This window comes from Falco punctatus, assembly GCF_963210335.1.
Source record: "Falco punctatus genome assembly, chromosome: 9".
In the NCBI taxonomy this organism is placed as follows: Eukaryota; Metazoa; Chordata; class Aves; order Falconiformes; family Falconidae; genus Falco; species Falco punctatus.
This window is the reverse complement of record NC_137589.1, coordinates 27,137,591-27,165,123: the sequence shown is the minus strand read 5'-3', so window position 1 is coordinate 27,165,123 and position 27,533 is coordinate 27,137,591. Positions and strand designations below refer to the sequence as shown.

General features: G+C 36.7%; 1 protein-coding gene across 4 annotated transcripts; it reads left to right on the top strand.

Annotated features, from left to right (window-relative positions):
- The first annotated feature begins 358 nt into the window (after window positions 1–358).
- LOC308070143 (uncharacterized protein) lies at window positions 359–26,635 on the top strand. Of its 4 annotated transcripts, none has more exons than XM_080403624.1 (12): window positions 359–491; window positions 1,400–1,476; window positions 11,833–11,908; window positions 15,569–15,700; window positions 16,559–16,682; window positions 19,029–19,089; window positions 19,190–19,236; window positions 19,674–19,749; window positions 20,692–20,793; window positions 21,333–22,256; window positions 23,089–23,199; window positions 24,351–26,635. In XM_080403624.1, the coding sequence occupies exons 2-12, from the start codon at window positions 1,448–1,450 to the stop codon at window positions 24,661–24,663; spliced, it is 1,995 nt and encodes a 664-aa protein (XP_080259750.1). In that variant the 5' UTR covers window positions 359–491; window positions 1,400–1,447; the 3' UTR covers window positions 24,664–26,635. The 4 variants fall into 4 exon arrangements, with proteins under 4 accessions (XP_080259750.1, XP_080259749.1, XP_080259751.1 ...); XM_080403623.1 differs by lacking the exon at window positions 359–491 and adding an exon at window positions 498–1,188; XM_080403622.1 differs by lacking the exon at window positions 359–491 and adding an exon at window positions 4,335–4,409 and having other exon boundaries at window positions 1,419–1,476.
- The last annotated feature ends 898 nt before the right edge of the window (window positions 26,636–27,533 follow it).

The window sequence follows — 27,533 nt, the reverse complement described above, 5'->3', positions numbered from 1 at the left end:
CCCGGCACGGGCCCGCCAAGCCCAACGCCCGGGGTTGCACCTGACACAAAACCTCCCGCAGAAACAAAACACACCGGTCTCTCTTCACCCGCCCAGCGCGGAGCCCAGGCAGAGCCGGAGAAGCCCTCACCAGCCGCCGCCACCACAGGCGCCCCCCACACCCCCTCACACCGACTACGCGCCCGCCGCGGCACTCGCGGGCTGCCCCGCGCGGCCGGCACGCATGCGGCCCACGCGCTGCCCCTTCACCCGCGGGCCGGCCGCGCACGCGCAGAGGCGCCCCCGTCCCATTGGCCAGCCGCTCACAGCAGGGTCGGTGCGGCGCCGCCCGCCGCCGCGCATGCGCTCTCGGTGCCCCCGGCGCGGCGCCAGAGGAGCAGGCGCAGTCCCGGTACCGGCAAGGTGGCCGGTGCTGCGCAGGCGTATTTGAGATCATTTCGGGAACGTTCTGTCTCGCAACAACCTTCCTCTGCAAGGGAAATCCTGTCAGGGTACGGGCCGCCCGCAGCCCCGGTCCTCCCCGCCCCGCCTCGCTGGCGCCCGGGCCTTTCCCCGTTACCGCCTCCTGCTGCAGCCCTCGTCCTTCTCCGCACAGCCCACCCCCTCTTCACAGCCGACCGCCCGGCCCCCCGCCGTCGGGCCGCGACCTCCCCCCCCTCCCTGCCCCGGTCTCTTTTCCTAACCCCGAGCTCAGCCGCTTCCCGCTCGGAGAGCGCTGGGAGCCGGTCCTGCCCTGGGCTGCCCGCCTTCGCGGGGGCATGCGGCTCTGAGGGGGCAGCCCGGCGCCAGCCTCAAGCGTCTTCTCCGGAGCGGCGGATATGGGCCCCCCGCAGCGGGGGAGCGCCCCCCTCGCCTCTCTGCTCCCTGCCCTGGGCCCGCTGGGGTCGGCGGGCGCTGGCGGTGCCCGGGATCGAGCGGGAGCGGGCCCGTCTAGGTTAGAGTGGGGCAGGTGATGGTCCTTCCGTTGCTGAGGTGCCGGCCTCGCCTCTTGCAGCTGCCCGGAGTTTCTGCCCGTTGAGACAAGAGTTCTAGCTGTGGGAGCGCGAGGCAGAACAGGCTGCTCCGAGCCACAGGAGAGGGCAGAAGGGACTGCCAGCAAGATCTTCATCCCCACAGCGCTGCTGCTAGAGTTAGAGAGAAACCTGCTGCCTCTCCTCTCTGTTTCTTTTGATCTCCTGGAGAGGAGAGGTGAGTTGTCTTTCCGTCTTGTCATGCTGTAGCAGCAGAGAAAATAGGCTATGGCTTGCAAGCTGCAGAACTTGTTCCGGATGGCTTCAAGCCCCAGCTGACTGCTTGGTTTGTTTTACTTGAGAGTCAGCCCTGTGAAAAGGCCCGCTGATGGAGAGGAGAAAGAGATTAGCACCGTGTTAACTGCGCGGTTCTCTCTCCTTTGCTGCAGTGCCCACTTTCACCGCTGTCTCCTGCTCTGCCTGCTCCTGTTTTCAGCATGGTAAAGAAGAATACTATCCCTGATGGGTAAGTATCTCTCAGATTAAGCAAGAGGCAGGAGCGGGCACAGTCCTGCACAGAGAAGGGGCTCTGACTGCCCTAGGTGCTTTCTTGCCACATGTATCTTCACCACCTACAGCAAGGTAAGGTAGGTATCTTCTCCAAGACAGGAACAACTCAGCCCTTCATCCCCCAGGTGAGTATGATGCTCCAGCCTGTCTGTGAACACCTCTCCTTCAGCAGCCAAACACACTCCCTTCTTCCTAACCTTCTTACCCCCAGGTGTATGCTTACTGGGGAAATGGGACAGTAGTCCATTCTTCTGACTACTCAGATGTTTGCTACCAGGAGTGGAGGAAGAGCTGATAAGATGGGAGCAGGTGGTTGCATGCATGTGGTCAAGGAATATTTTCATGGAGTCAAGTCCAGAAACATCCTGCATTTTTGTTTTTAACCAGAGGACAACAAAAAATTTTTATAGGCAAAAATAATTTTAAAACCCAAATGCACTATACATGCTTTCCGATGATTTGATTGGGAGTGCATATGGGGACTACAGAATGGTATCACTTAAAACAGATACAGATCTATTCTTCAGCTCTACTGGGGGCAAAAAAAAAAGAGGAAATCCCAAGTTTAGAAGCTTAACCTATGTGTTACTGCTGACATCAGTACAAACTTCTTAGATAGGAGGGTGTGCTGAGATACAAAGGCACTCTACTGGGACAGTAACTTGCAGTTTGTACGTTATCCTTGTTTTACAGGAAGTGTTAAATAAGTTTATTAGGAACATTCTTAGGAGGAGCAATAGAATGCAAAAAGCATGTTTTCCTGCAAAATACATTAGCCTAAAAGCTATAAACAAGATGAAAATATTTTAAAAATAACTTAAAGAAACTGAACTTTTTTTCCATAGTTGACAAATTCAGGGATTGAAATTGGAGTACAATTCAAGAAAAGCTATTTAAGCATGTCTTTCTCTGAAAGTTTCTGTGAAGTTTCAGTTTTCAATTGGACAAAATAGAACTAAAGTGGGCTAGGTTTGCAAGCAGTAATGCAGAAAGCCTGAAAGAATAACTGTCTTCCTTGGTTTCTTCATACTTGGAAATTGTTACTAAAACGTTGAAAGTCAGGTGCTTATTTTTCCCTTCTTTTTCCCTCTTGCATTTGAACTGGAGCAGCTTTCAGGCTACATGCATTCCTTTAAATAAGGAAGACACAGTGGACTGTACTTTTGGTTTCTGTGATTGGAAACTCATACCTGTGTATCTTTCAAGGAGAGAAACATCTACTGTGAACTAACTAGTTATAAAGCTAGTATTATGATCTGACAAAGCTCATGATAACTGAAGTGCTTTCAGCTTCTCCAGATATTTAACTTTTTGATACTATTAACAAATCAGGCTAGACATCTGCAGTATTGGGTTTTTGGAAGTAAGGAGTTTAAGGAATTGTCAGTCTCCCAATCTCATGCAGCAGTATATTGATGTCATCCTTGTGCTAGCACAGCGTGTTGTAGTTCTTTTAGTACACCAGAAAAAACCAGCAGTGAACCCTGGAAGAGGACTTAAGAAAAACTAATTTTAACTTAGGTGAACCTGCATATGCAATTTACTGGCCCTGGAAATAGTTGTTGGCAGAAGTGAGATTGTGGTGCACTGTAGCATAAGGACCAGTCTCCACGTGGTAGCATGCTAGGGAAGTACAACCTTAATCATATCACAGTGTTGTAATAGCAATAAATCTAACAGTGACTGTTCTGGTTTTTGCAACACTGCAAGAGAAACACTGTAGTAGATAAAGTCATGCTACATATAGATGTTTTTTAAGATTGTCTCTCTATTACTGCTTCAATTCTTTATACTGTTCTTAATAGTTTTAGTTCAAATTCCATTATGCTAATGAAAGCTATATAATAAATTTGAGGTTTCAGTTAGGCTAGAAGTACCTAGCAATAGTGCAACTAAAGAAGAAATGGTTAATTTTTTTTACTGATCAGCTAATTAGTATCATCTTTCACAGTACCATGTCTGCAGCATAATTAAAGTTGCCATTACGTAAGGGTTGTGCTATAGCACTGCGCAACCTTGCTAGGTATCAGCACTCTGAGTGTATTCAGCACCTAAAGTAATATTGAAGTGGTATTAATTGCCAATGTTGCCACTGGATCTGCACTGCCAGTTTTGTACCTTGTTCTTCTTGGCCTGTTCTTGTTCTTATGTCCCTGTCACTCAGCCCTAGCCCAGAATATTTGATCTGATGCTATTTACACAGTCTTTGCTCCATCAGTAAAAGGAGGAGGTGGACTGGTAGTAAAGACTTCCTGTATTCCTTCACAGCAAAAAGCATTTCTCCCTTTTCCCGGTAATGTCCATTGCAGTCTCAGTTCTAGGAAGTAGTGCCGGAGAAGTAACTCTGTAACAAAGTGAGACATCAGTATAAGAGAGGGACTGAAGTAATGCCTTGCACTGCCATTCCCGCTATGGAGTCAAGTTCTGGTTCTTCATGGTGTCTGAAATGGTATACTCCTTCAGTAGCTGTATACTATGAAGTCTTAGTGGAGAACCAGGAAGTAAAAAGAATTCAAGTTACATAACAAAGTCATAGAATACTATGATGTTTTTACCGTTTTATACATGTTTGTGTTTCAGTATCCAAAATCCTGCTGTGGATGTAATTTCATAAACTCAGATTCTGTTCTGAAAAGCATCTGCAGAAATGTCACTTTCTTGTATGTGTCCCTTAACATGTACTGAAAAATACCAGGACTGGGGTCTTTTTATTATAGGGACAAAGCTGAATTATTTCTGCCTATGCACCATAAACATACTTGTTTAACTGAATTGTTCCTGTGCAGATGTAAAAGCATCAGCTTTTTCATTTAGACAGGAATGTTAAAGACCATGGCATAACTGATTGTGCATGTTCAAGGGTGGATGGAAGAGAAGGGTTACTATAAGGTGAGAGTTTATTTGTAAAGTAAAACTCTTTCATACCATCATGCATAGAGCGTTTTAATTGAAAAATTTGGGATGGAGAGAAATTACTTCTTATATCTGAGTAATGATAACATTGCTATAAGAGTTGAAGTTACAATATACCACAACAAGTACAAAGCGATGCAGTTATTTATTGACATGGTAAGGAAACTTTTCTCCCATGCTTTACATCCACACTACTTTTTTACAAGTTGTGACTTACTTGTATCCCACTTACAGGGGTTGAAGAAAAGCAAAGTTAGAAATCTGTGTAGTAACAGATGATTAAGAGCTATATTCCGTCCCTTCCACTTTTGACCTGTTCAGTGTGTGTTCTGTCTTGACAGCGTGTCATGGTCTTTGTACAGCTATCTTTTCTTCAACAGAATAGTTGTATGTCTGTAGAGGTATGGAAACCACTTGGAAAATAAAGCTGTGTGTGTATCATGAAGTATCAGTAGCCAAAAAAAGGAGAAGAGGTTCCAAGTAGTATTTTCTAAATGATCTTGCTACAGCTGACAGTATTTCAAACTTGAGTTTCTCTACAGTTACAATAATTATCTTTTTTGAGTGTTTTGGAATTCACTTTCCCAGGTAAGTTCTAAACTTACAACTGCTTCATAATCATAGGTGCCCATGAGGGGCTCCAGAATTGTAGAAACCCTTCATTTGTTAAGCATAGCTTCAGATATTGCTCTCTGAACTTACTTCTCCACCCAGTGTAGCTTTTGAGTAATGTATACCTATTTACACAGTTTTACTAACATGGATTTTTAACTATTGGATGAAAGATGTTCTCCATGAATATCTGAAGTTCAGTACTAGTTTCTTTTACTCAGGAATACTGGATCGCATTATTGCTGAACTGAATGTTACATACTTGGAAATGTAAGATAAGAGAGCTTACTTGCTTTTATACTTAAGATTTTTTTCCTGTCAAAAATACCATAATTACTCTGTAAAGGTATTACCGTATAGACATTTTAGTAATTTTTTTAGCATATATTAATGTAAACATCAGTTTCATCGGTGTTCTAAAGTGGGTTTAGGCTTCAGAAAGACCAATGAGTTCTAACTGTTTGCCATAAAGAACTTGTAGGTTATCTGTTGACAGTTTGCTGTGCTCTATATATGTATAGGACTTTATCACTGAGATCTGACAAACTAAAGACATGAAACTTCCAAATTATTTTCAATTTGGTGGCTCCATCACATTGTACCTATCAATTATTTAGTAGCTTCCTTGTCGAGCTTGCCATTAAAAATGTATGTAATGTCTTTATGTGAAACATACTGATTTTTCTCTTAAAAAAATCACATAAGAAAATAAATACTAAGATATCCATTTGTTTTAATGGTTGAGTATGAATTACATACAGCTGCATGTTTCATCTGCTTCAGTTAAAAATTTTAGTACCACTAGCTGTGGTACACACAGTTTTCTCATGCTTTAGTTTAACATTTCTGTTAAGGGGATATAGTAGCTATAATTTCCAATATATTTTTCTAAGTTTTAGAACTGATTCATAGCAAGATACTTTGACAATTACAAATTATGTTCATGTCAAACGAATGAAGTTTTCTTAACTATATTTCAAAGTTGTGTTGAATAATTACAGGTAGAACTGGTATGTACAATCTGTGCTGTGTTTTGCAGTTCATTGATGTGTAGTTTTGTATGTTTAAAAACTTACGTAAACATCTTTGCTGTCATTTATTTTTGGGGGGTTTTCAATAGCAAGATTTATGCAAAATATAGCTATTTTAATGTTCTTTGCTTGGATTATTACCTTGTTGTTCAACATGCTTTTGAGCTTAACTAAAGAGGCTTCATCATGAATAGTAAATTTTGCCTTACTCAAATTTACTGTAAGCTTGTCTTTATTGTAGGCATTTCTATACTGTCTTCTGTTATCCCACTTGAAGCTGGAGGCTGCTATGCATGCCCTGTTGATGATATTCAGTTGATTGGTCTTGAAGCTGATCATTATTTTAAAGTATTTTTCTAACTTTTTTTTGCTGTTTGGTTTTGAACAGAGGCCATTTCACTGGTTGCTGCTGTTACAAAGCATATTGCTGCTAAATTCTTGTGTTAATCTAGATCACATATCTTGTAAACTCTTATGAGAATGCATGAAGCTAGTTTCTTTTCTGTTGTTCCACTGAATATAACTGAAATTTTTAGATTAATGAAAAAGACAATTAAGCATGCTTGCTTTTCATTTAAATAAAATGTATAAGCAGAGATATATATTTCCATGTAAACTAGACTTAAAAACCTCTAACAGATCAGGTAACTAGAGTCTGTTGTATCAGTAATAGTTGTATTTATTTAACTGGAAACCATTCAAGATCAGAGAAATTTCAGAGGGAAAGGAGAATGATATTTTTAGTTTGCTTTTAATACTTTTTCTCAACCAAGAGGTGATTCTTGTTTAGAATAGCAGGCAAAATTCTGCCTGTGTGTTAAAATTGATGATAGTTGGGAAGTGGTGAGGACAAAACATGATCGTGAAGTGGGAACTGCAGTAGCTAAATAGTTAAATAATTGTTGTATAACTAAATAGTTAGTTTTGTTGACTTTCAGGCCTTGATCTGCATGTAGTCCATGGATTGTTTACCTGTTCGAAAACTTAGAAAAATAAAGCTTTAATTGAAAATTTATCATATGTGCACAATATGTCACTTTTTTTTAAAGTGCTCTTTTCTCTGTTACTTTTCTATTTGAATATGCACATTCTGGGGGGGTTGTGGCTTTGGATAAGTTTACAGTTCAGACAAATTTTAATTAACATTTGGCCATAAAAGCCTATCATAGCTATTTTGATGCAAACTTAAGAGTTTGATTTGCAGATTTTTGCAGTTCTTTTTACACACTTGAGATTCTGAAGGAGGCTTGTTTTGTGAAAGGACCAGAAATACCACAGATTTAAAGGTGATAGTTTGCTTTAATGTATGCTGACCTGGATTGTCTGCAGTTTGACAACCATTGTGTTTTGTACAGAAGTTCTCAGGCTTCAATTTCTTCCTGCATATGTCGTCTTCTGACTATTAATTGTGTTGGGAAGCTGCAGCGTTTCTCTGAATTTACATGATTGCATTTTAGATTCTTATCACAACATCTTTCTAATGTGAATGCTATTGGTTCTATGGCCAGAGCTATTACCTCTGTGCTGCAAATGCCTAGATTTATTTCTAGGCATAGAAATCAATGTCATGTCTGTGTCTCAGTAAGATATCCTTGTCTCTTTCAGGAAACTTCTGCCATCTTTTCAGCTACTTCTTGTCCAGCTTGTTTGTCACCCAAGCCTCTGTTACCTTTTAGTCATTGGTACAGGAAAGGTGATGGTGCTGTCTTGTGAGAACACCTTTGACTCCTGGCTTTCTTCCTTCCATTTATGTTCAAGCAGGACACAAATCAAGTGTCACAGTTTTCATTCATACTTGTTAAAATGTTTGTTTATGTCTTTGCTCCTGTGACACCTGTTTATGTGACCAGCTGCAGCTCACTTGTCTTTGGTCATTTCTGCCTTTATCTAGATGACCTCTGAAGAGTTTTACTTTCTTTAGTCCCCATCACCTATAAATTCCCAGCCATATTCCGTTGTTGATAACAGAACAAATTTGAGTTAATTTCTTTAGCCAATCTTTGCTTAATTTCAGTCTGCTGGTTTTGAGATAATTTTTAGTTGTGCAGAAGGATGCTGCAATTTCTTTGTTTAAATACCATTTTAAAGATAACATTGAACATATACCCTTTATATTTTTTGATGAAGAGTGCCTTCTGCTCATTTTCTACCATAGAACTGTCAGCAGCTTTTGTTTCTTGCTGATTTTGCAGGTAGTTTTTTTCTAGGAGGATTTAAACAGAGTTAAATACAGGAGAATAAAAACACAAGTTTATTAAGGTCTGATAACAAACTGTGTAATCCTCGTGCATTGCTCTGTCAATCCCAAGTTCAGAATTTTTACAAAGCCTTTTTTACATTGCTAATGAAAAGATAAGATTTTTAAGCCTTTTTTGATCATTTCTTACTGGCTTTTAATTGCTCACATTTTTGATAATCATGGTGGATTTCCACTCATAGTTTTCCAAGAGGAAGCAGGTTAAAAAAGATCTGAATTTCTAATTTATGACATCTTTTAAATTGTCTTACTACATAAGGTAGTTGGTCTTTTGCAGTTGGGATTTTTTACTCCTGCCTTCCTTCAAAATGTTTCTAAACATGTATATGTGAGTATGGCTGGCTGTCAGATTAAATCCTATTTTGTAAAGCATTGTGTAGATTTTATTGATAGAAGTAGTACCAAAGAGTAATTGAACTAGGTTGAAGAACAAATACTGTATCCTTGTTTGCTTTATCTCTATGACAGCATCTCAGCATCTGCTGCACTAGTTTCTGTATCTATAAGTACAGCTGATTTTCTAATCCTGTTTGGAAGTTTCAGAGCAAAAGCAGGAAGAGTATCTCCTTGTTTTAAATAGACACATAATTTCCAGGTTTATTAAAATTAGCAAGAGGCAGGAGCTGATGTTAAACCTGACTGTCATTAATTTTAACAATAGTTCAGATTAAATATACATCTAAATAAGGTTCACCACATTTAGTACCATTCTCAGATGAAGTGAATGAGATAAAATGAAATCATGCACAGGACATATTTCACAGTTTTTCTGTAGACTTCGTTTAATTTTATTTTATTTTGACTGAACACTGCTGGTAACTAAGATGTTTCATTATGTGTGGTTTTTGTTAGCTTTGGTAATATTCTCAGTCCATTTACACCATGATCTTAATTGATTAATATACAACTTCTCTATCGTAAACCAGAATAAATGGAACATAGTCTCAGATTTTTGTTTTCATGTTTTACAACTGACATACAATTAGCAGAGTCCAAAGTTCACAAACTTGAAAATTCTCTTAGCAAAACTTACCAAGTTAGAATACTTTTATTCTATGATACACAATATGTAATTTCTTGATCAATGTTTTTCAAACTATGGTGACTCAGAAGGTGCTTTATTTTTTTCCTTGTGTGCAACTATGCTAAGCTAAGGGAATATATGAAGTAGGAGATGGTTTTGTTCGCTCTTTACAATTATGAGGTACAAAGTTCCTGCAATAATTTGGAATTTAATAAAAGATTTTACTGCAACCATCTCTCAGTAATCTAATCTCTAGCTTGCCCTTATACTTTCTCACCTCCTACTGTCTTCTACGTGATAGCTGTTTGCAGCAGCCTTCCTAATGATGAGTTATTATTATTCCTTGGCTATTTCATTTGTTATTGATTAAACTAAGCATCTGTATGTCTATATTGCGAGCCTCAATCTTTTCTTTAAGTCATGACAAAGACAAAAAGGGCAAGTTAGTGGTAAAGACATCGATGTAGTAGATTGTTACATAATTTGTTAGTATCAATTATGCTTCAGGTCACCATGCTGAAAATGTTTCCTTTGTTACTTCCAAGCATCTGTGAATGGTAATATTTATATACTATGATAAGTATCATTATGGATATTTAATTGAGAGTTTTGCCAGCCAACATCTAGTTTTTGTTATGGTCCCATATGGGAATTGTTATCAAAGCAAAATACTGAGTGGTTAGAATTATTTTAAAATAGGGTATTCCATTTATTTCATAAATAATGTGGTTTTATGAAAATCAGAAGGGAATCTAGAAGCTGTTGGAAGCTCCCTTTAAAGGGAGAGATTAATTTAAACATTAATTCCAAAAATGTAAATGAATTGACACCATTGTTAAAGAATCTTATTAAAATCTTTTGTATTTTAATAGTTGAGGTACTAGCTGAAAATGCAAAAAGACTATGGAGATTTTAAGTCATCTAGCTGCCTCTTCTGAGGTCATAGAGATAAATTGTCCTCACAAGAAGAGAAGAAATAAAAGTGCTAAATTTAGTAAGTTAACTCTTTGAAGATAAAATTGATCTGCCAATTAACTTGTTTTCAGATAAAGCTTTTCATAATTTTTAAAAAACCTGAAATCTCTGAGATGTGATGCATCAAGATTTTTTTCAGTACAGTGTAGAATTTGTGAATACCCGTTCTTTGTGGTTTTGGAGTTACTAGGTTTTTGAGTGTTGTAACAAATCTTCATTCATATCAGTAGATGATTTTTGCCAAGTTTTAGTGTGATGGAATATTCTCTGTATTTTTCAAAGTACCAACAGAGAATACAGTCAAGAGTGTTTCTTTGAAAAAGCAGCATATTACGAAGTAAACACATTCCTAAAATTTAGAAACTGTATTTTTAATGAAAGTAAACTTCGCATTACATTGTCGATTAAATGATTGATGCGAACATATGATTTTTAATGGTGTTTGTTTCAGCTAAGTCGAAAAAATTTACCAACTACAAAAATACTTTTCTACCTGTTGAACCTTACCCATCTGCTTTGATTTATATTGGTGCTACTTGTTTGTAAATGCTGTCCTACCATTTTGAGGGGAGGAATTTTTTGGAAGTTGGAAGAAGGAAGGAAGGAAAAAGACTGTTTCCAAATGTCCTGATGATACCTTGAAACCACTTCATAGAATAATTGTAGGGTTGGGGATAAATTTTACTTTAGAATAACAGTGATGGTGCGGTGCACATTATCTTTAAGAAGTATTTTCTTTGTGGTAATCCTCTATAAAGAAGAAAGATTAATTTTATTATGGCTCCTGACTTTAGACTTGAAAACAAAAATGTCTTTATGTAAGCTGTGTAGTGTGCTAAACAAGCTTCTGCACTGATCAGTGCTGTAGCAATATTCTGCTGGTGTTCTTCCAGCATCTTAGGCAACTCCCTGTTTCTTTTATCCCAAAGTAATGCTGACATATTAATTTTATTCAAATATATAATAACAAAATTTTATAGTTAGCCTAAAAATATCTTAGTTTCTTGGTGAAACAGGCAAATTACTAATGGAAGATGGATTTTAAAAAAGATTTTACTTACGTATCAGGATTTAATTGGTCATTTTTTCAAACTGGCGCACATCAGTTGCGATCGCTTCTGTTGTCAAGGAATTTTAGGAACTATTGGATCCTGCTGTTTGGAAATCTAACTCTTAATATAATATGCTAGTAGCTGTATGGCTCATCGTAGGAAAAAAGATAACTGTAAACCTTTCTGCTTGGAGTTTGATATAACTATATTTGAACTATGTGATATGGCACTAGATTTGCCTGATATTTGTAAGATACGTCACATAGTTCAAAATTACTGTTAGTATAATTTTAAAGGAGCATAATTTTATGTGCTTTGTTTCACCAAAGTTTTAATCCGAAAAGGAAATTATTATTTTTTTGTTAAAGTTTTACATGATGCTGCAGATGTCTTCTGTTGAATTATGTAATTTGAAAATATTTTAAAATAAATATTTGTTTCATTACAGATGGCGGAGTTTGACACCAGTTGGGCAGCCTATACCAGGAACCAGATTTATTGCATTCAAAGTACCTTTAAAAGGGGTATGTATAAAAAGTAACTACAGATTGGCTCTATAAGATACAGTGCAAAAAATAATGAAGAATAGCATGAATATTCATACAAACTTCAGAAGTTTTATGAAAAAATAATTTATTCAGATTTTGCCTTTCCAGTCATCTACTAGTAGCTTTTTTACATAATATTCTATATCTTTTCTCTTTCTTTTAAAACTTGTATTTGGTGTTACTCTTTTTATTTATGTTTTAAAAATCATAAAATCTCTAACGTGATCACTATTAAGTGGCCTAAATTCATTATATTATATAACATCTTTTCATGACTATTGTCAGAAAATCATATGGAAGGGGTTATGGTATGAGTAACATCTAGGCAATTTAAGTCAAAATGTAATTTTATGGAAATCAATCACTCATTAAAGGATACCAGCCACTGCAGTACTTCTAAAATTATAGATTCAGATTACTAATTTCATAAGCAAAAAGCTTCAGTGGTCTGGAGGAATTCAATATATTTATAAAAGAAGTCTTCATATATTTCTTTTATTAATGTGTTAGTTCTTCCTTTAGGTCCTTACTAACATGGAGTGCCATCTTAATCTATTCTACTGAGTCAGATCTTTTAATTCTTTGTGACAATACAAAATGGGGAGGCTATCTTCTTTAGGCTCTTCAGTTCTTTTGTAGATTGATGCATAGGGTAATTTTGGGCAAATTAGGCCAAGCAGGGCAAATTTGCCCTTCTGTATAACACAAATGTTGTATAAATTAACTCTTACAAGTCCTTGCTTCAGATACACAGGAAGTAAAAGTTTCTGAGCTCATCTAAAGTTCAGTGACTAGACATAACCTTGGCAATTCTGTCTAAGCAGTTGTCTACAGATTGTGCTATAGTATTCATATACAAAAGATTTGCTTCTTCAGGTATAGTAGTGGCCATCGTGTTTTCAGTCACCATCCGGTTTGCTTTTGTCAGCAATGACTGAAGTGGAATGCTTGTAGAGTTTGCTTCCTGCAGCTGCTTTTGCAGCTTTAGTATGATGGTTTGGTTCCTTTGACACCAAGGTTCTCGGGTGTGACATTGGTCATGCTCTCCATGGTACTGACGGATTCCACAATAGTCATGTCTCGTTCTACCAAGACTGTCAGTGAACAGAATTAGCAGTGAATACAAAATTCAGTAGATTTATAATTAGCTTCCTTGCTATTGGGATATTTGAGAGAGGATTTTTTGTATCATCAGCTCCCGTAATTCCACTTGAGTTAGCAATGATTTTTTGCATAGATGCACTATTCTGTGCTGGTTTTGTTTGTTTAGCGTGTCATTTTCTAGTTCCCTGTCAGTCCATTGTTGAGGAAGATACTTCGTTGCTAACTTTACTCTTTCCTTGTAACTCCTGTGATTATATGGAGCTCCACCAGAGATCATAAAAAGGGCAGACATTGTCAGCGAACCTTTCCAGCAGCATCACAAGTAGGTAGTCTACCTCAGTGTGTTGCTCACTTTCAGTTCTGCTGATCTCATTGGGGCATAGATCCCAGTTCTGGGACCCTGTCTTTGAACTTGTACAGATATAATGTCTGGTACCCAAGAAAGCAAAATCTGTTAACATTTCTGTCCCTCCAGTTTGTTCAGTCTCAACTGTGCAAGATACAGAAATGACAAGTCTGCCAGAGACTGTGCTTGAAGCTCATGGAGTTTGTGGCAGAATACATATAAAATGCATAACTGTGGTGTCTTTGCAAAGATGGTGGAGGTCAGTAAATCTGTCCAGAAATGCTGGAGACCTAATTGGCCATAGTCTGTCAGAAGTCCTGTTATTAGATTTGTGGAACAGGCCTCTTAAATATACAGGAGTTTCTTTCTTTGCTGCCTATTAGGAAACTGATGATAGGTGACCTCACCCAAAGGAAGAAAACATATTTTCAGTATTTCAAAACTCAAGGGTTATTGTTTTAGCAGAAGATGTACTGCTAGTAAAGGCTTCAAAATTATGGGTTTACTTGCAAGGATTTCCTGTCCTTTCAGATGATCATTATAATGCTAAGAGTAACATCGTAGTATAGTAAGGACTGGGCAAGTTCTTTCCCATGCCATTAGAAGGATTTTAGAATTGATAACAGATTTCTTACATTGTCAAAGCCCAATTAAACACATAAAATATGAATACTCCGCAAGAGTTTTTCAGAAAATCCTGAAAAGTCTTTCAAAACAGTGTTTTGTAACACATTTAACTGTTTACTCAGTCAAGTAATATTTTTGAAAATTGTATTCCACCTCAGTTTGTGTGATTTTATATAGCAATAGGAAAAATTCTTTAACATTCTACCATAGACCTTTTGCAGGTTCACTGTTGTCACCTCAAAGTTAGTAAGTTCAGTTTCAGATTTTACTGAAAGTCACTGCTGAATAATGGCAAGATAAGTGACTTGTGTTCATTTTGCTTGAACCTCAACAACCTCCACTGTTTTTTAGTATTGCACCAGTATCTGAAATATATAGGACTGAATACTTCTATATGCTTTCTACCCTACTCTTTTTTAGGACTGAATACTTCTATATGCTTTCTACCCTACTCTTTTTATCTCAAGCTTCCTAATCATTTATCAGCTTTGATAGAACTGTCCTGCTGTTTATTCTTTAATTTGGTTTCCTGTCTGTGTTTCCAGACTCGAGATAAGTGCTTGCTAGCATCTTAGATTATAATCCACACAGTCAAAAGAAGGATTGGTTAGTTACACTATAGCATCTGTGGTTCTAAGAGGTATGTGGTCTGTGGCTGCCTTCCTTTCCATTAGGTCTAAGTTCAGTCTGCTTGAATTTCTTGTTGACAAAGGAACTGAGCGGTGGTTGAGGTTGCTGCATCTTTTGCCACTGTCTTTATTGGTTGTGGCTGAGCCTGTGTCAAAAAGCTCTCACAATGGATATGCACTATTCGGGGAAAATCCAGTCTTGTGTATATGAGGCATTTTCATAGCTAGAGTGAAGAATGCATTTCAAAAAACACAGCTACAATAGGGTGAAATTTTTTCCTGCTGTTTCTGTAAAATGAAATTAATTATTCATCACCCACCAACATGTAGCTTTCTCAGTCGCCGTATTTTAGTCTTCTTTAATATTTCCCAGTGCTAAATGACATGCACGTACACTCTGCCAAGAGATGAAGCAGGGATAAAAATGTCTGCAAAACATTTGTGGGGAGTAAGTTAAAACCTTTAGAAGAAATGAACTCCTGTGTCACAACTTCTAATGTTTTATGTGAAATACACTGTTAATTTTGTGTTACTGTGCAAGACAAAGTATGTTTGGGGGAAAGTGAATTGTGGTGTTTCACTTTTTGCTGATGTCTAGTTACTAAAAATCAGTGTATTTATGCCACATTTTGCAGGATTTTTGTGTCTATCAAATTAGTGCTTCTTTTAGTAAAGTTTTTTAACACTATACAAAGTGGAAATTCTCACACATTTTCTTGCATTTTCATCTGGATAGAATACACAACAAATTCTTGCTTTCTTTTTATTTGGTTCCTTTTATTCATATAATACGTGGATGTGGTTCTGATACTGTAAACATTCCCTTTTGAATACTGATGTCTCCTAGTCCTAATTAAAACCGCTGAGTATTACGAATGTCTTGTTATTAGAACGTAAAAAGAAAATCTTTCTTTTCCATTTTCATTGTAGGCAATTAACCAGAGGCTTACGCCAACCCAGAAGTTTACACCAAAAGACTTAATTGCTGCAATGAAAGCCCTAAATGTGGAGCTTGGATTAGTTATTGATTTAACATACACCACACGATACTATGAAGTTAAGGTAATATGAGCATGTAACAAAATAAAATAATTTGTGCAATCTTTGTGTTAAAGTATTTACACATTTGCTTACCTTGAATTGGAACAGACAAGTAAGCCATCTGGACTTATTTTGTGTCTCCAATAGAAACTAAATGTTTTATCACAAAGGAAATAATTCCTCCCAGCTTGTTTCATTTGTGGCTTATTTGTATTATGGTAACTCAGAGTAATGGATAAAGACTGCAGTGCCGGGCACCACAGAAAGGGAGCAGAAAACTTAGTCTGTGTCCTGAAGACATTCTCATTTATTTCTGATGTCTTTTTTTACTGATCTTCAGTAGATTCCACTAAGAAACTGTAGTTTTTAAACTACTTCATCAGTTTCCAACTTTTACCAGTATGGTCTAAAGAATTTTGATTAATCAGTCTCCTTTTGATAAGCAGAATAAATAGCAGTATTATAACTGAATGCTAATCTTTGAATATATGTGGGCTGTAAGCTTTGAGGGGGTGAATATGTGAGTATATATATGATTGTGAGTGGGAGGGACAAATATTGCTAATAATTGGTTTAAAATTGAATTACAAGAATCTGCTCTCTTTACATAATGTGCTGCCTTAATAGGGATAAGTAAGTCTTTTGTAGAAACTGTTCTTTGAGATCAGGTCTTTAAAGTGGAAATGTAAATGGTAGTTTCTGAGAGTGTATCTCTATAGAATTATGTCAAGATTGTTTTCAATTTCTACTCAGGATTTGAGCTACTGTTTCACATTGGCATTATGTTAGGTTAAGGTTGCTTAAGGTTAACTCTTCTTAAGGTTTTTCATTGAAGCAAGACTTCAATAATTATTACCATTTTCTTTTCCTTCTTGTTAGGATTTACCAAAAAGTGTGCAGTATAAGAAACTTTATACTGTTGGTCTTGAAGTTCCCGATAATGCTACTATCCTACAGTTCAAAAAATGGGTCAGAAAATTCCTGTGGGAGAATGCAGGAAATGGTACGTATCGGCGTCTTAGTCTGTAAAAACCCCAAAATATTATTTCAATACTAACTGTATCATTTATTGATTTCATTAGGTATTTACGACACCAGGGATCTCAGACTTTCCATAGCACTTTGACTTTACTATCTTAAGATACATTATGTAAACTACTAGTTATCTTTTTTTTGCATTCAAAACATGCCTTTTTCAAAAAAAGCTAGTAACTTAAATGCCCTTTGTAATAGTATTATATTTGCATTATGTGTCAAATAACTGTCAAAGACTTTAATCTGTCTGACCCAAATTGTCTACCATCAGCTTAGTGTTGTGGCGGCCAGCCCTTTATGGATGTTCTAAATAACACAGTATTCTCTGATGGCACTGGGCACCGATACGTATGAGCAACTTAAGTCCATTTAGTCTGATGTAGCAGTTTTTTGATTGATGAGTCCATTATTACCGTCATATCCTAGCAATTCTGAGAAATCATATTCCAGAGACAGTGTCAATGTTTCTAGAGTGTGGCTCTGCTGCTGTTTTAGTGTTTATAGAATAGTACCATTCTTGCTGAGATGACATAAGGTGCTTTTTGCAGAAATAAATGCATGTGTTTTGCCACAGCCTGTTTGCAGCTTTTACCTTCTCACTTTTTTTGCTAGTGATTCTTCGTAGGCAGGAGGACCACTCTTTCAAGCTTTTCATGCTATTTGCTGTGGTTACTTCGGCATTTTCTGTGGGAAAGTAGTGATATTAATTTCCCAAGTGCTTACAGTTCTTGTATAGCATAACTGTGGTTTTGCTGTAGATGGTCAACTCTGTTTTGTGAGAGAGCTCTTACCTAAATCTCAGGTATGAGAGCCTGAATTAGAAGCGCTGGGAAAACTAAAAAGTCTAAGAAGCAACTTTTGTCCTGCTCAGGAAGTTAGTGTGTAAGTTCTTCCTTGGTTCTTTTTTGGCTTAGGGAGATTAGTTGGAGATTATTAGTTTACTTCTGGGTTTATCTAGTGATTTTTTGTGTGACAAAGAATAGTCTGTATTTGAATCTAAATACTTCTGATTCTCAGAATTGAGAGAATCAATTGCTAATTTGTTGCTGGATGAAGACCTGCAGTTCCAGCTAGTAAGACCATTTTGGCAGGGTTTATGTAACTTCAGAGTTGGGAGAACTTTCGTTTTTATGCTTACTAACTTGTTGTAACTTGCCCTCTTGTTTTAGATTATCTCTAAAATTTCTCAGGATTCTTCTTGCAGATAATTTTTGGGATGGTGGGGTTTTTTGGTGTCTGAATTGTTAGGACACCAACTTATAACAAGCTCAGATGGCAATGCAACTGTCCTGATCAGTGGCAAACAGTTATGTTTTATCTCATTGAAAAATTCATCAAAGTCCCATTTCAAAGACCATCTGTCACTACTTTGTCTCTGCCACAACTTCGGTCTTGTGATGATTATAAAGTTTTTCTTCTAAAATCTAGCCTAAAACTCTCAATCAGTTAATATATACGTTTATATTATGCCAACTTTGCCCTGAAGTATTGTTATTCTCCATTCCCGTTACTATAGTCAGTGCCACAGATTTGATTTTACACACTAAATAAGACAAGCTTCCAAGGTCCCTTCTCATAAACTTCTTCTGTGACCGTCATAGTAGCCCTTTCTATACATATATTGATTTGATTTTTTTTTTCCATTAAATATGAGTAAATAGAATTGTGTGGGATAGTCTGGATGAGGTTTTATCGGTTTTGCACAACCATATTAGTGTTTCTCTACTTCTGTTGGAAGCACCTCATTTGAAACACCCTAGTAATAGTAAGTTATTCTGCTTTTTAGCCTTTAGCTGATAGTATAACCTTTCCAATAAAGACAAGATTTCTTTAGACATTACAACGGCTTCTTTTCTACATGTATTTCATACTCCTAGACACTAGGGACATTATGTGTACTTTCTCCTTTTTGTAAGTTTTATAAGAATCTGTAAGTTCCTAAGTTTTAGATTTTCTTGTTTAGATTTGCTTTCAAAATCATATTTTATTCTTTTTTCTCCTGTTACTGCAGTTCTGGTTGAGGCCAGCTGCTCTACCTATCATCACTCCTCTTTCTTTTTTCCGACATTCTGCAGAGTTAATCTCAGTGTTTGCAGGTTTGGAAACAGTGGACTAACTGCTGCTAGAGATCCAGCATGAAGAGGACAGAGTCGGGATGTGTCTGTTCTTTTACAGGCGTGACAGTATAATTTTGTAAACAGCAAGAATTGTTTATCATTACTTAGCTAGAAAAGCACAATGCTTTTTTTTTGTCTTCACTAATTTTTTAGTAATTTCACTTTCTGAACTATGAAAACTGTTTTCCTTTTAATAGAGAAACTCATTGGCGTTCACTGTACTAATGGAATTAATAGAACTGGCTACCTAATATGCAGGTAAGGGTTGTATAAAACCAGAAATCATTGTTCATAAAATATAGTGTCCTTATATTCTGTAATCCCTTTGGGACAATAATATAATCATGTTTTTCTTTAGATATCTTATAGATGTTGAAGGCTGGGATCCAGAGGCAGCAATTCAAGGTATTTACACAGTTTGAATTAAGGCACATGGCAGGTTGTAATTCATGTTTCCTACAATTATATTCACAAATACTACAATTCTGTTTTAGTATTTTTAGAGTTATTTCATGTGCTGGCTTCCATAGAAGACTTTATCTGACTGTTGATTATATGTCAGGCAAGACTTGAGCATTAGCAGATTGATAGTGTACAAGTATGTTCCAACTGCTTAAAGTCTCTTCTTTATTTTCATTTGCTTTGAAGGGTTTCCAGTCAAAAGTTGCTACCACTACTAGTTTCAGTTGATTAAAAAAAATATATATGCTGCAATGATGACAGCTTGCTAAAATATTTAATAGCAACTTAGAATTGTTTCAAATTCAGCATCTCATGGTGAACAGAAACTTTTTTGTGACTCAGTTTGAGCACATTTCTTTAGACTTACCTTTTTTCTTTAGCTTTTGGTGACGCTAGAGGTCATCGCATGGATGGTCTTGTCTATCTCACGGATCTCAGAACACAACCAATGAGAAGGTAAACAAATGCTTTTAGTTGTATGCTTAAGATTTTCCAGTCTGTCTACTGGTATTTTTATATAAGTTCACTTCCAGTTATAAGCCAAAATTGTACCCTATTAAACCTTTAATATGCAACTACACATATATTGTAAGACTTCTGATATGAATAACATGAAGTGCAGAAAACTTCATTCATCTTTTGAATTTATGTGGTTCAAAAGATTTTTTTAATCTGACAACTGCTATTGAGCATTCGTGTGGTTTTATCATACTATGACAAGTATATTGATTCTGTATTCTCACATTATAAGCTGAAATATCTGCAAAGATATCTTTGTAAGCTCTGATCTGCCTGCTGTTGTTGGCATGGTAGAACCAGATATTTAAAAAAAAAAAAAAAGTAGAACAGTAAAACAGGAATCAAAAGGCATGGGAAAGTAGAAGATTGTTCTCAATTCCTCTGTTCATAGTAGTTGTATCCCTGCTATGTTCAATGTTATGCTTATCATATTCACCTAAGGATAACTAACTTTTAGATATTCCTAAGTTATTTGTGCCAGTGATACCTTGAAGCAGTAAATTGATTCTAAAATTAATACCTGATTCGTGTCTTTTTAGTTTATTTGAATGCCCTTTGTTTTACTGCTATCATTATTTTACAGTCTGTGCATGATTTAGTCCCATGTCAGATTTTGAATAGGCATGGTGCTTGTCTCCATATCCTTTAGGATGTTGTTTCAAGCTTATGAAGTTTAGGTATTCTTTTTGCTTTCCCTGCAGCCCTTCCCCACATGAATTTACAAGATTAAAATCTGCTAACTTATGAATGTCTGCAAATTTAACTTGGCATGCAAAGATATCTGTCATTCTGAACTGAAGAATTTTAATGTGTTTTTTTCTCTCTCAGTAGTATGTTTTAAAAAAGGAAGCTTATGTGAGATGTTTTTATTCTTCTTAGTAACCTTGGAATGGATGTATGGGATTCAGATGAAGATACTGTTCCGCCACCACATGCAGTGGAAGGACCTGTAGAGCGGTTCCCAAATGAAGATTTTCAGGGGTAATAGGCTGAAACCTGGAATTAAAAGCCAAGAAAACCACAGGAGGGAAAGACAATTGTTTCTTTTTGAAAATACTATAGATACTCTAATTTTAAAGAGATTTTATGAATATAGCCTACTCATGCAAAATATTTACAGAATTGGATAAACAGTGGAAAGATAAGGGAAAGAAAGGGATGTGTGCTATTAGAAGTCCCTAAGTAATTAGTTTACATGGAAAAAACATGGGAAAAAAAAGTTTTACTTTACCTGTCCTTCTCTATTATTCTTCAGTAATCTGCAGTTATTTTTAATTAATTTGGAATCAGAAGTTTGGCCTATTTAACAAGCGCTATAGAATTACAATTGAATGTTTGTCACAGCTTCTACTATGACATTGAAAGTTTTGTTATCTTACTTACAGTTTGGATTCTTAGTAGCTTTGATACATTTGCAATGTCTTTCATATCAATTCATGGTTAAAAAAACCCTGTTCTCATTAGTGACTTGTAGCATTTATAAATATGATGTTCTATTTAAGACAAAAACTTCTTTACAGGTCTGGGAAAAGATTAAGAATTTATGATGACCACTCTCACAGTGATTTGCAAGGACAGATACAATTGAGAGATTTTGATTTCATTAATAAGGGACCTGGACAAAGACGAAGACAATTTCATGACCATCAGACTCAGGATGATTTAAGAGCACCAGTGCAGATGAGAAATTGGGACTACAATAGGGGACCAGGACAGAGGCGAAGACCCTTTCCTGATCACGAGTTTTATGATGATTATCAAGAAGACATGCAGCTGAAGGACGTAGACTTCAGTAACAAGGGACCTGGGCAAAGGTTGAGACCTTTTCATGGACACCAGTTTCATGATGATTTACAGGCAGAGAGACAACCAAGGGACATTGAATTTAACAGAGGCCGTGGACAAAGGCAGAGATCTTTTCCTGACCATCCGTCTCATAATGATTTGCAGGAAGGCAGACAGTCAAAGGATTTTGATTTTGGTAGCAGGGGCCGTGGCCAGAGCCGAAGACCATTCCATGACCACCAATCTCGTGAAGAATTTCAGACTCAGATGCAGTTGAAAGAGTTAGATTGTGTCAGCAAAGGTCCTGGCCAAAGACTAAGATCTTTCCATGACTATCAGTCACGTGATGACTTACAGCCACAGAGGCAAATGGGAGATTTTGAATTTGTTAATAGGGGCCGTGGGCAGAGGTTGAGACCTTTCAATGATCACCAGCCTCGCAATGACTTGCAAACAGAGATGCAACTAAAAGACTATGATAATAAAGGTCCTGGACAAAGACGCAGACCTTTTCATGACCATCAGTCTTATGATGACTTACAGGAACAGACTCAGTTAAAAGATTTTGATTATGTTAATAAAGGGCATGGACAAAGGCCAAGGCCTTTTCATGATCATCCAGGTCATGATGACTTGCCACGTCAATGGTGTGCAGACAGGTAAAGCATCCTTGAGCTGTAAGACCAGAATTAGAGAACAAAAGTATAAACCTCAGCACTTCTAAATTAAATTTCAAATTAATTATTTTTTAAAAAAATTGAAATCAGTTAATCATCCTTCTTAAATAATGTACAAATTATCAGTTAATTAACTTGGTTTTATTTTGACTTATGGAAGGGTTTGCTGTAAGCTGGAGTGTTGCAGCTTTGAAAGACAATGTTTCCTGAATTATAAGGTTGTGCTTCTTTAAAGCTCATGCATTTCCTTGACCTCTTTACTGTCAGCTTGAAACAAAACTCTTTGTCCCCCTTTGTTTTGTATAGAAACTTACATTTAAAAAGTAATCATCAAGACAGAAGAGGATATGAAATTTTATTTATGCCCTGAGCTAAACAGAGATAGACAGTAACACTACAAGGAAGTTTGACTTGCATTGGTTTATTCCATGAGTTGTTAATTTGTTAGAAATCCTTTTGTTTCTGAACTTGTATCATATTCTCCAAAATACATGTATCATTTATTAGTAAAACTATTGGATTCTGACATAATATTTCAAAATATTTTTAATATTTCAGAACATGTTTCAGATACTTGTCGGGCTAGTAAAGTTCAATTTCATTTCTTCCATTGCACAGCTGAAACAGAGGATATCATTACAATGAAGCATACCATTTTGAGGTGTTAAATAAATACAATTATGAGAGTTTTTATTAAAATTTATTAAAAGTAAAAAGATTTTTATCTTTTTTATCATTTGATAAATGCATATTTTTCAAAAGCTTACAACCATTGGTACTCTTCTTAACATGTGATTCTTTTGAATGTTTGCAGAAATCAATCTTTTTCATCTCATGAAAATGTACCAGAATCTCATTTCTCCTCATCTCCTTCACTTCACAGAGATTATGGGTCTGATAATGATGAATTTAACAGAATTTATAGGTAAATATCACATTTCATGTGTTCTTTTCTGACTTACCTTTACACTGTTACTCCCCCAGTTTCCCAGCTAAAAAATACAAATTAACTACACAGTATAATTGATGTTAATATTTTTGCTTAAATGCCATTTAAACCACTAAATCTGAACAGTAACCAAATAATGTGACTAATTTTTGGTCCATCTGTATTGAGTTTGTGTGTGATTATGAAATGATTTGAGAATCCCCAATGTAAATCATTGACATGACAAGCACAGTTCAAGCTAACATGCTGTAAAATATGAAAAGCTATTGTCAATAAGCAAAAAAGCAAAATACAGATGCTGTATTTAACTCTTAACTGCTGTCTACAACAAGCTGATGAGTTTTGCTTTGAGAGATGGACAGACACTGAAACGGGTTGCACAGAGCAGCTGTGAAATCCCCATCCTTTGAAGTACTCAGAACTCAGCTAGAGGCCCCGCGGAACTCATCTGATTAGACCTACTTTGAGCAGGTGGCCCTAGGTGCTTCTAGAGATGCTTTCCACTCTAAATTAGTCTTTGGTTCAGCGAGGGAGAAGGTTCTAAAATTACCAAGATTTTTCTGGATTGGCTTTATACACCACCTATTTTACAAAGTAAGTTACTTGAGAGTAAAGAGAACCCAATACAAAAAGTATATATCATATATGCATTTTGAGATCCTTCATTATCTTGTAGCAGAGTGATCCTCCTATTGCAGAAGAATAAATAATTGAAGTATTTGGAACTATGAATCCAAATTATATTACTGCCTCTTGAGACTATGTACTAGAGGGCTACTATTACATACTATTCACAAAAATGAAAACATGGGCTTAGGAACAAAAATGGTCCCTAGGTAAAGAAAGCCTCAATAAACAGGGAATTTTAATTAGAAACAACACTTGAAAAAAAAACCATCTTCTAGTAAGATCACTTACTATAAAGAGCTGTGATTTGAATCATTAGAATTGAAACATTAATATAAACAAATATGCAACATACAGTAGAAAGCGTAAAAACAAGAATGAGGCTCTGAATTTTTTTCTCCCAACGGTACTCAAGTTTAATTTCTAATGGTGGCCACCAACACTAAATCAACAGTTTTTATTTCTAAGGATTTAATTGTTCATGTTTGTTCTTCTTACAGCAATCGATCAAATTGTCCTGAAGACAACAGGAGAATGCATCCCTCAAATGAATTTAACAGAGGAAAAAACAGATTCACACCATATTCTTCACGAACAATGCATCCATCTTCATCTGTACACCAAGAAGATAGTTCAGTAGACTATGAAAGAAAACCTTTTCAAGGTGAAACTACCAGAGAGATGGAACAAAGCAAAAGATTACCAGTTGTCACAGTTGATTACAATTATGGCCTGCCATTAGATTATGGACCTGAAGAGGAAGAGACAACACATTACGATTTACTTCCAAGAGACCGCTACAACTGGAACTGAATTAAAAGGATGTTTGCTCAGCTTAAGACTTACTTTTACCCACTTTACTTTGTTTGTGGACCAATTTTTTTTTTTTAAACAAAGCAGGAAAATACAAATTTCAATAGTAGAGAACTGGTCTCTGTCATAAGATTAGCTTCTACTGATGTTTGGTTCTTTAAATTTATTAGGGTGTATTTGTTAAGTGTAGTTGGAGACAAGGTCTCAGTACACATGGAATTAAAGTAGTCCTTCCTTTTAGTGAAATTGGAACCCTGTACCTTAAAACAACTGAGTGACTGTAGTTGTGTTTTTTGTTTTTCATTTCTTTTAAATGTATGTAATTTCTGGATGCAAAAGTCAAAATAAAATATTGCACTATCAGGTAGACTAGCATTGAGATTATAGAAAAATATACTATGAAATGAATGAAGAAAAGTTATGTCCACTTCATCCTTTAATTTGAAAGCAGCAGTTTGAATTATTTCTAACAATCTCTGCAGCATTGCAGTTGAATTCCAGATTTTCTGTACCATCAACTGAACTACCTAGTTGCACTCTTTTTTCATAGCAGAATTTTTCCCAGATTGCTAAGAACGTGGAAGCAAATGGAGGTTGAATACTCTGTCAAACTGGCTTTTCAGTAATCCGAATATCCCATCCTGACTGTGTATTTTGTCCTGGTCCCATAGGTTGTATATGTTTCAGAATAGCCTCAGCAACACATCCAGATGAGGTGGTTCACGTATCAGCTTACCTGTCTCACCTGGCCAGGGTCACCCATGCCTATGTACTTACACCTTGCTTGTCAGCCATATCTGTCTTACACTCCACTTCTGTTGTTTACTAGGTTCTTTTCACAGCACAACAGAGTAATGTAATCAGAACAGAAGAATAACCTCTTCAGGTAAGTTACTTTTAAGAGTCATGTATTGAAGAGTCTCCTCTGAACTGCCACTTCAGTGGATCTCAAGAAGGAAGTACAACAAACTAACTAAATTCTTGCCAGCAGCTGCACAGTAGCAGCAATAGTTTATTTCTTAGTTCATAGGACAGAAATCTTAGTTCATAGGATAGAAAACAGTATTAATGTAATACTTAGGTAAATTTTTAAAAATTACATTTTTCATTATTATTACAGTGTAATAAATCAGTATTTTAAAAGCCATCACAGTTAATAAGGATAAAGGTAGACCATGATATTAAAATAAACAAACGAATGCTAGATAATAAAGTCATGCAGTTAAACTGTCTCAAAAGCACCATAGCTGTAAAGTATAAAGCAAGAGAGTGTAGATACACAGTGGAAAACCTGGGAGGAGGCAGTGTTCATAGCCAGAATCCACAGAGCTTTTTTGCCTTTTAGCTGCAGCATAAACCCCAGACTTCTGAATTCATGGTTCTATGACCATTAGGTGAGGACTGGATTTGAAAAGCATGGAACATCTGGCAATTCTGTTGTTTTTTAACACATGCAAAAAGTTCCCAAAATTGAAAGATTCTGTGGATATAAATTCAAACTGCAAATGCTTGATTGCCTTTGCAACTGGTAGAACAACTTTGGCTTTGTTCATTGTACAAAATAGTTTTCTTGTTTTCACAGCAGCTAGTCAATTGTATTTCCCATTAAATCTCTGATTGTGAGCCTCATTCATGGGGTCTTGGGAATGAAGCTCTCTAAACCAGTGGAACTGAGCGCTAAATGTTAAGAAAAGGCATTTGTTCCTTAACTTTTTTTTTCTTGTTTTCTTTTTTTTTTTTTTAATGAGTAATGAGAATCTTTATCTAGGCTTATTTGGAGGCAAGGAAAATTTGCAACATGGGCTACTATATTGCCAGATTCTTTTTAAAAACAGCAACAAAAAAACCCCTGGTATTCTTCAGCAGGGAGCTAAGAAGTGGGGACTGGTATTACAAGCATTTGTTTTGTCTTTTTTTTATACAGTGTATGCAGTATTCATGAAGTGAATAAAGAGCAAACATTTACCCTTCATATTTTTGTTCTGGGGTTTGAAATACAATTTTTAGGATTGCAGTGACCCTACAGTGAATCCTTTGTTACTTCAGGCTGGGGGTGCTGGGGCTCCCTGTGGAGCTGAGTAGCTGGTGCACCGGAGAGCTCAGCGCAGAGGGAAAGGTTGTAGAGGAGCTGGGGTCGGCACTAGCTGTTACCTGTCCTTGGGCCGTTCCTGCAGGACCCTTGCAGGGTTCAGATGCAGTCAGGCAGATGGTGTAATTCCTGTTAATAAACATCCCTTTCGTAACTGTTGGATTTATCTTTTCAAGCAAAATTAATAGACACAATGTTTCCACAAATGACTTTGAGATTACTATATGAAAACAGTCAAAGCTGGGTTTGATTATTTTTATTTTTTTTTTAGCTTTAGGATAAGGCTTTTCACCCTATTGTTCCTAATGGAATTATGTAGAGTTAAGCCTACATAATACATTACAAACTGTTACTGACATTTATCTCAAATTCCACAGCTGAGTCATCACTGCATATTTGCATCTGTAGTATTCAATTACTAATTGATCCACATGGTAGAGAATGAAATGAAATAAAATAAAATGCTTCTTGTTTTTTAGCCAAATATTGTATTACACTTGTACTCAAAAAAAAAAATCACACAAAATAACTCCCAACACTTTTTCTGTTATTTATTTTACAGTTCTACAAAAATGTCATCAAATCTTCTTGGTCTTTTTTGTGTATGTTCTCAGCAAACCTAGAAACAGATGCTGTTCTGTCACAGAGCAATAAAAAAACAAGACTTGGATGGACAGTGTTGGTTTCCCACTGCCATGAGTGTGAAATTTTGAAGAAAAGTGTAAGGATACAGAAAATCCAGGGGCAGTACAAAATTATTTGATGGAGTTGTAAGAGTTTT

Bases quoted from the DNA above. Each gene is read 5' to 3' on its own strand.
- LOC308070143 (XM_080403622.1), top strand. From the start codon at position 4,372: ATGTTCAAGGGTGGATGGAAGAGAAGGGTTACTATAAG. The intron at 11,909-15,568 runs GTATGTATAAAA...TTTTCATTGTAG, and splicing joins TCAAAGTACCTTTAAAAGGG to GCAATTAACCAGAGGCTTAC. The intron at 15,701-16,558 runs GTAATATGAGCA...CCTTCTTGTTAG, and splicing joins CACGATACTATGAAGTTAAG to GATTTACCAAAAAGTGTGCA.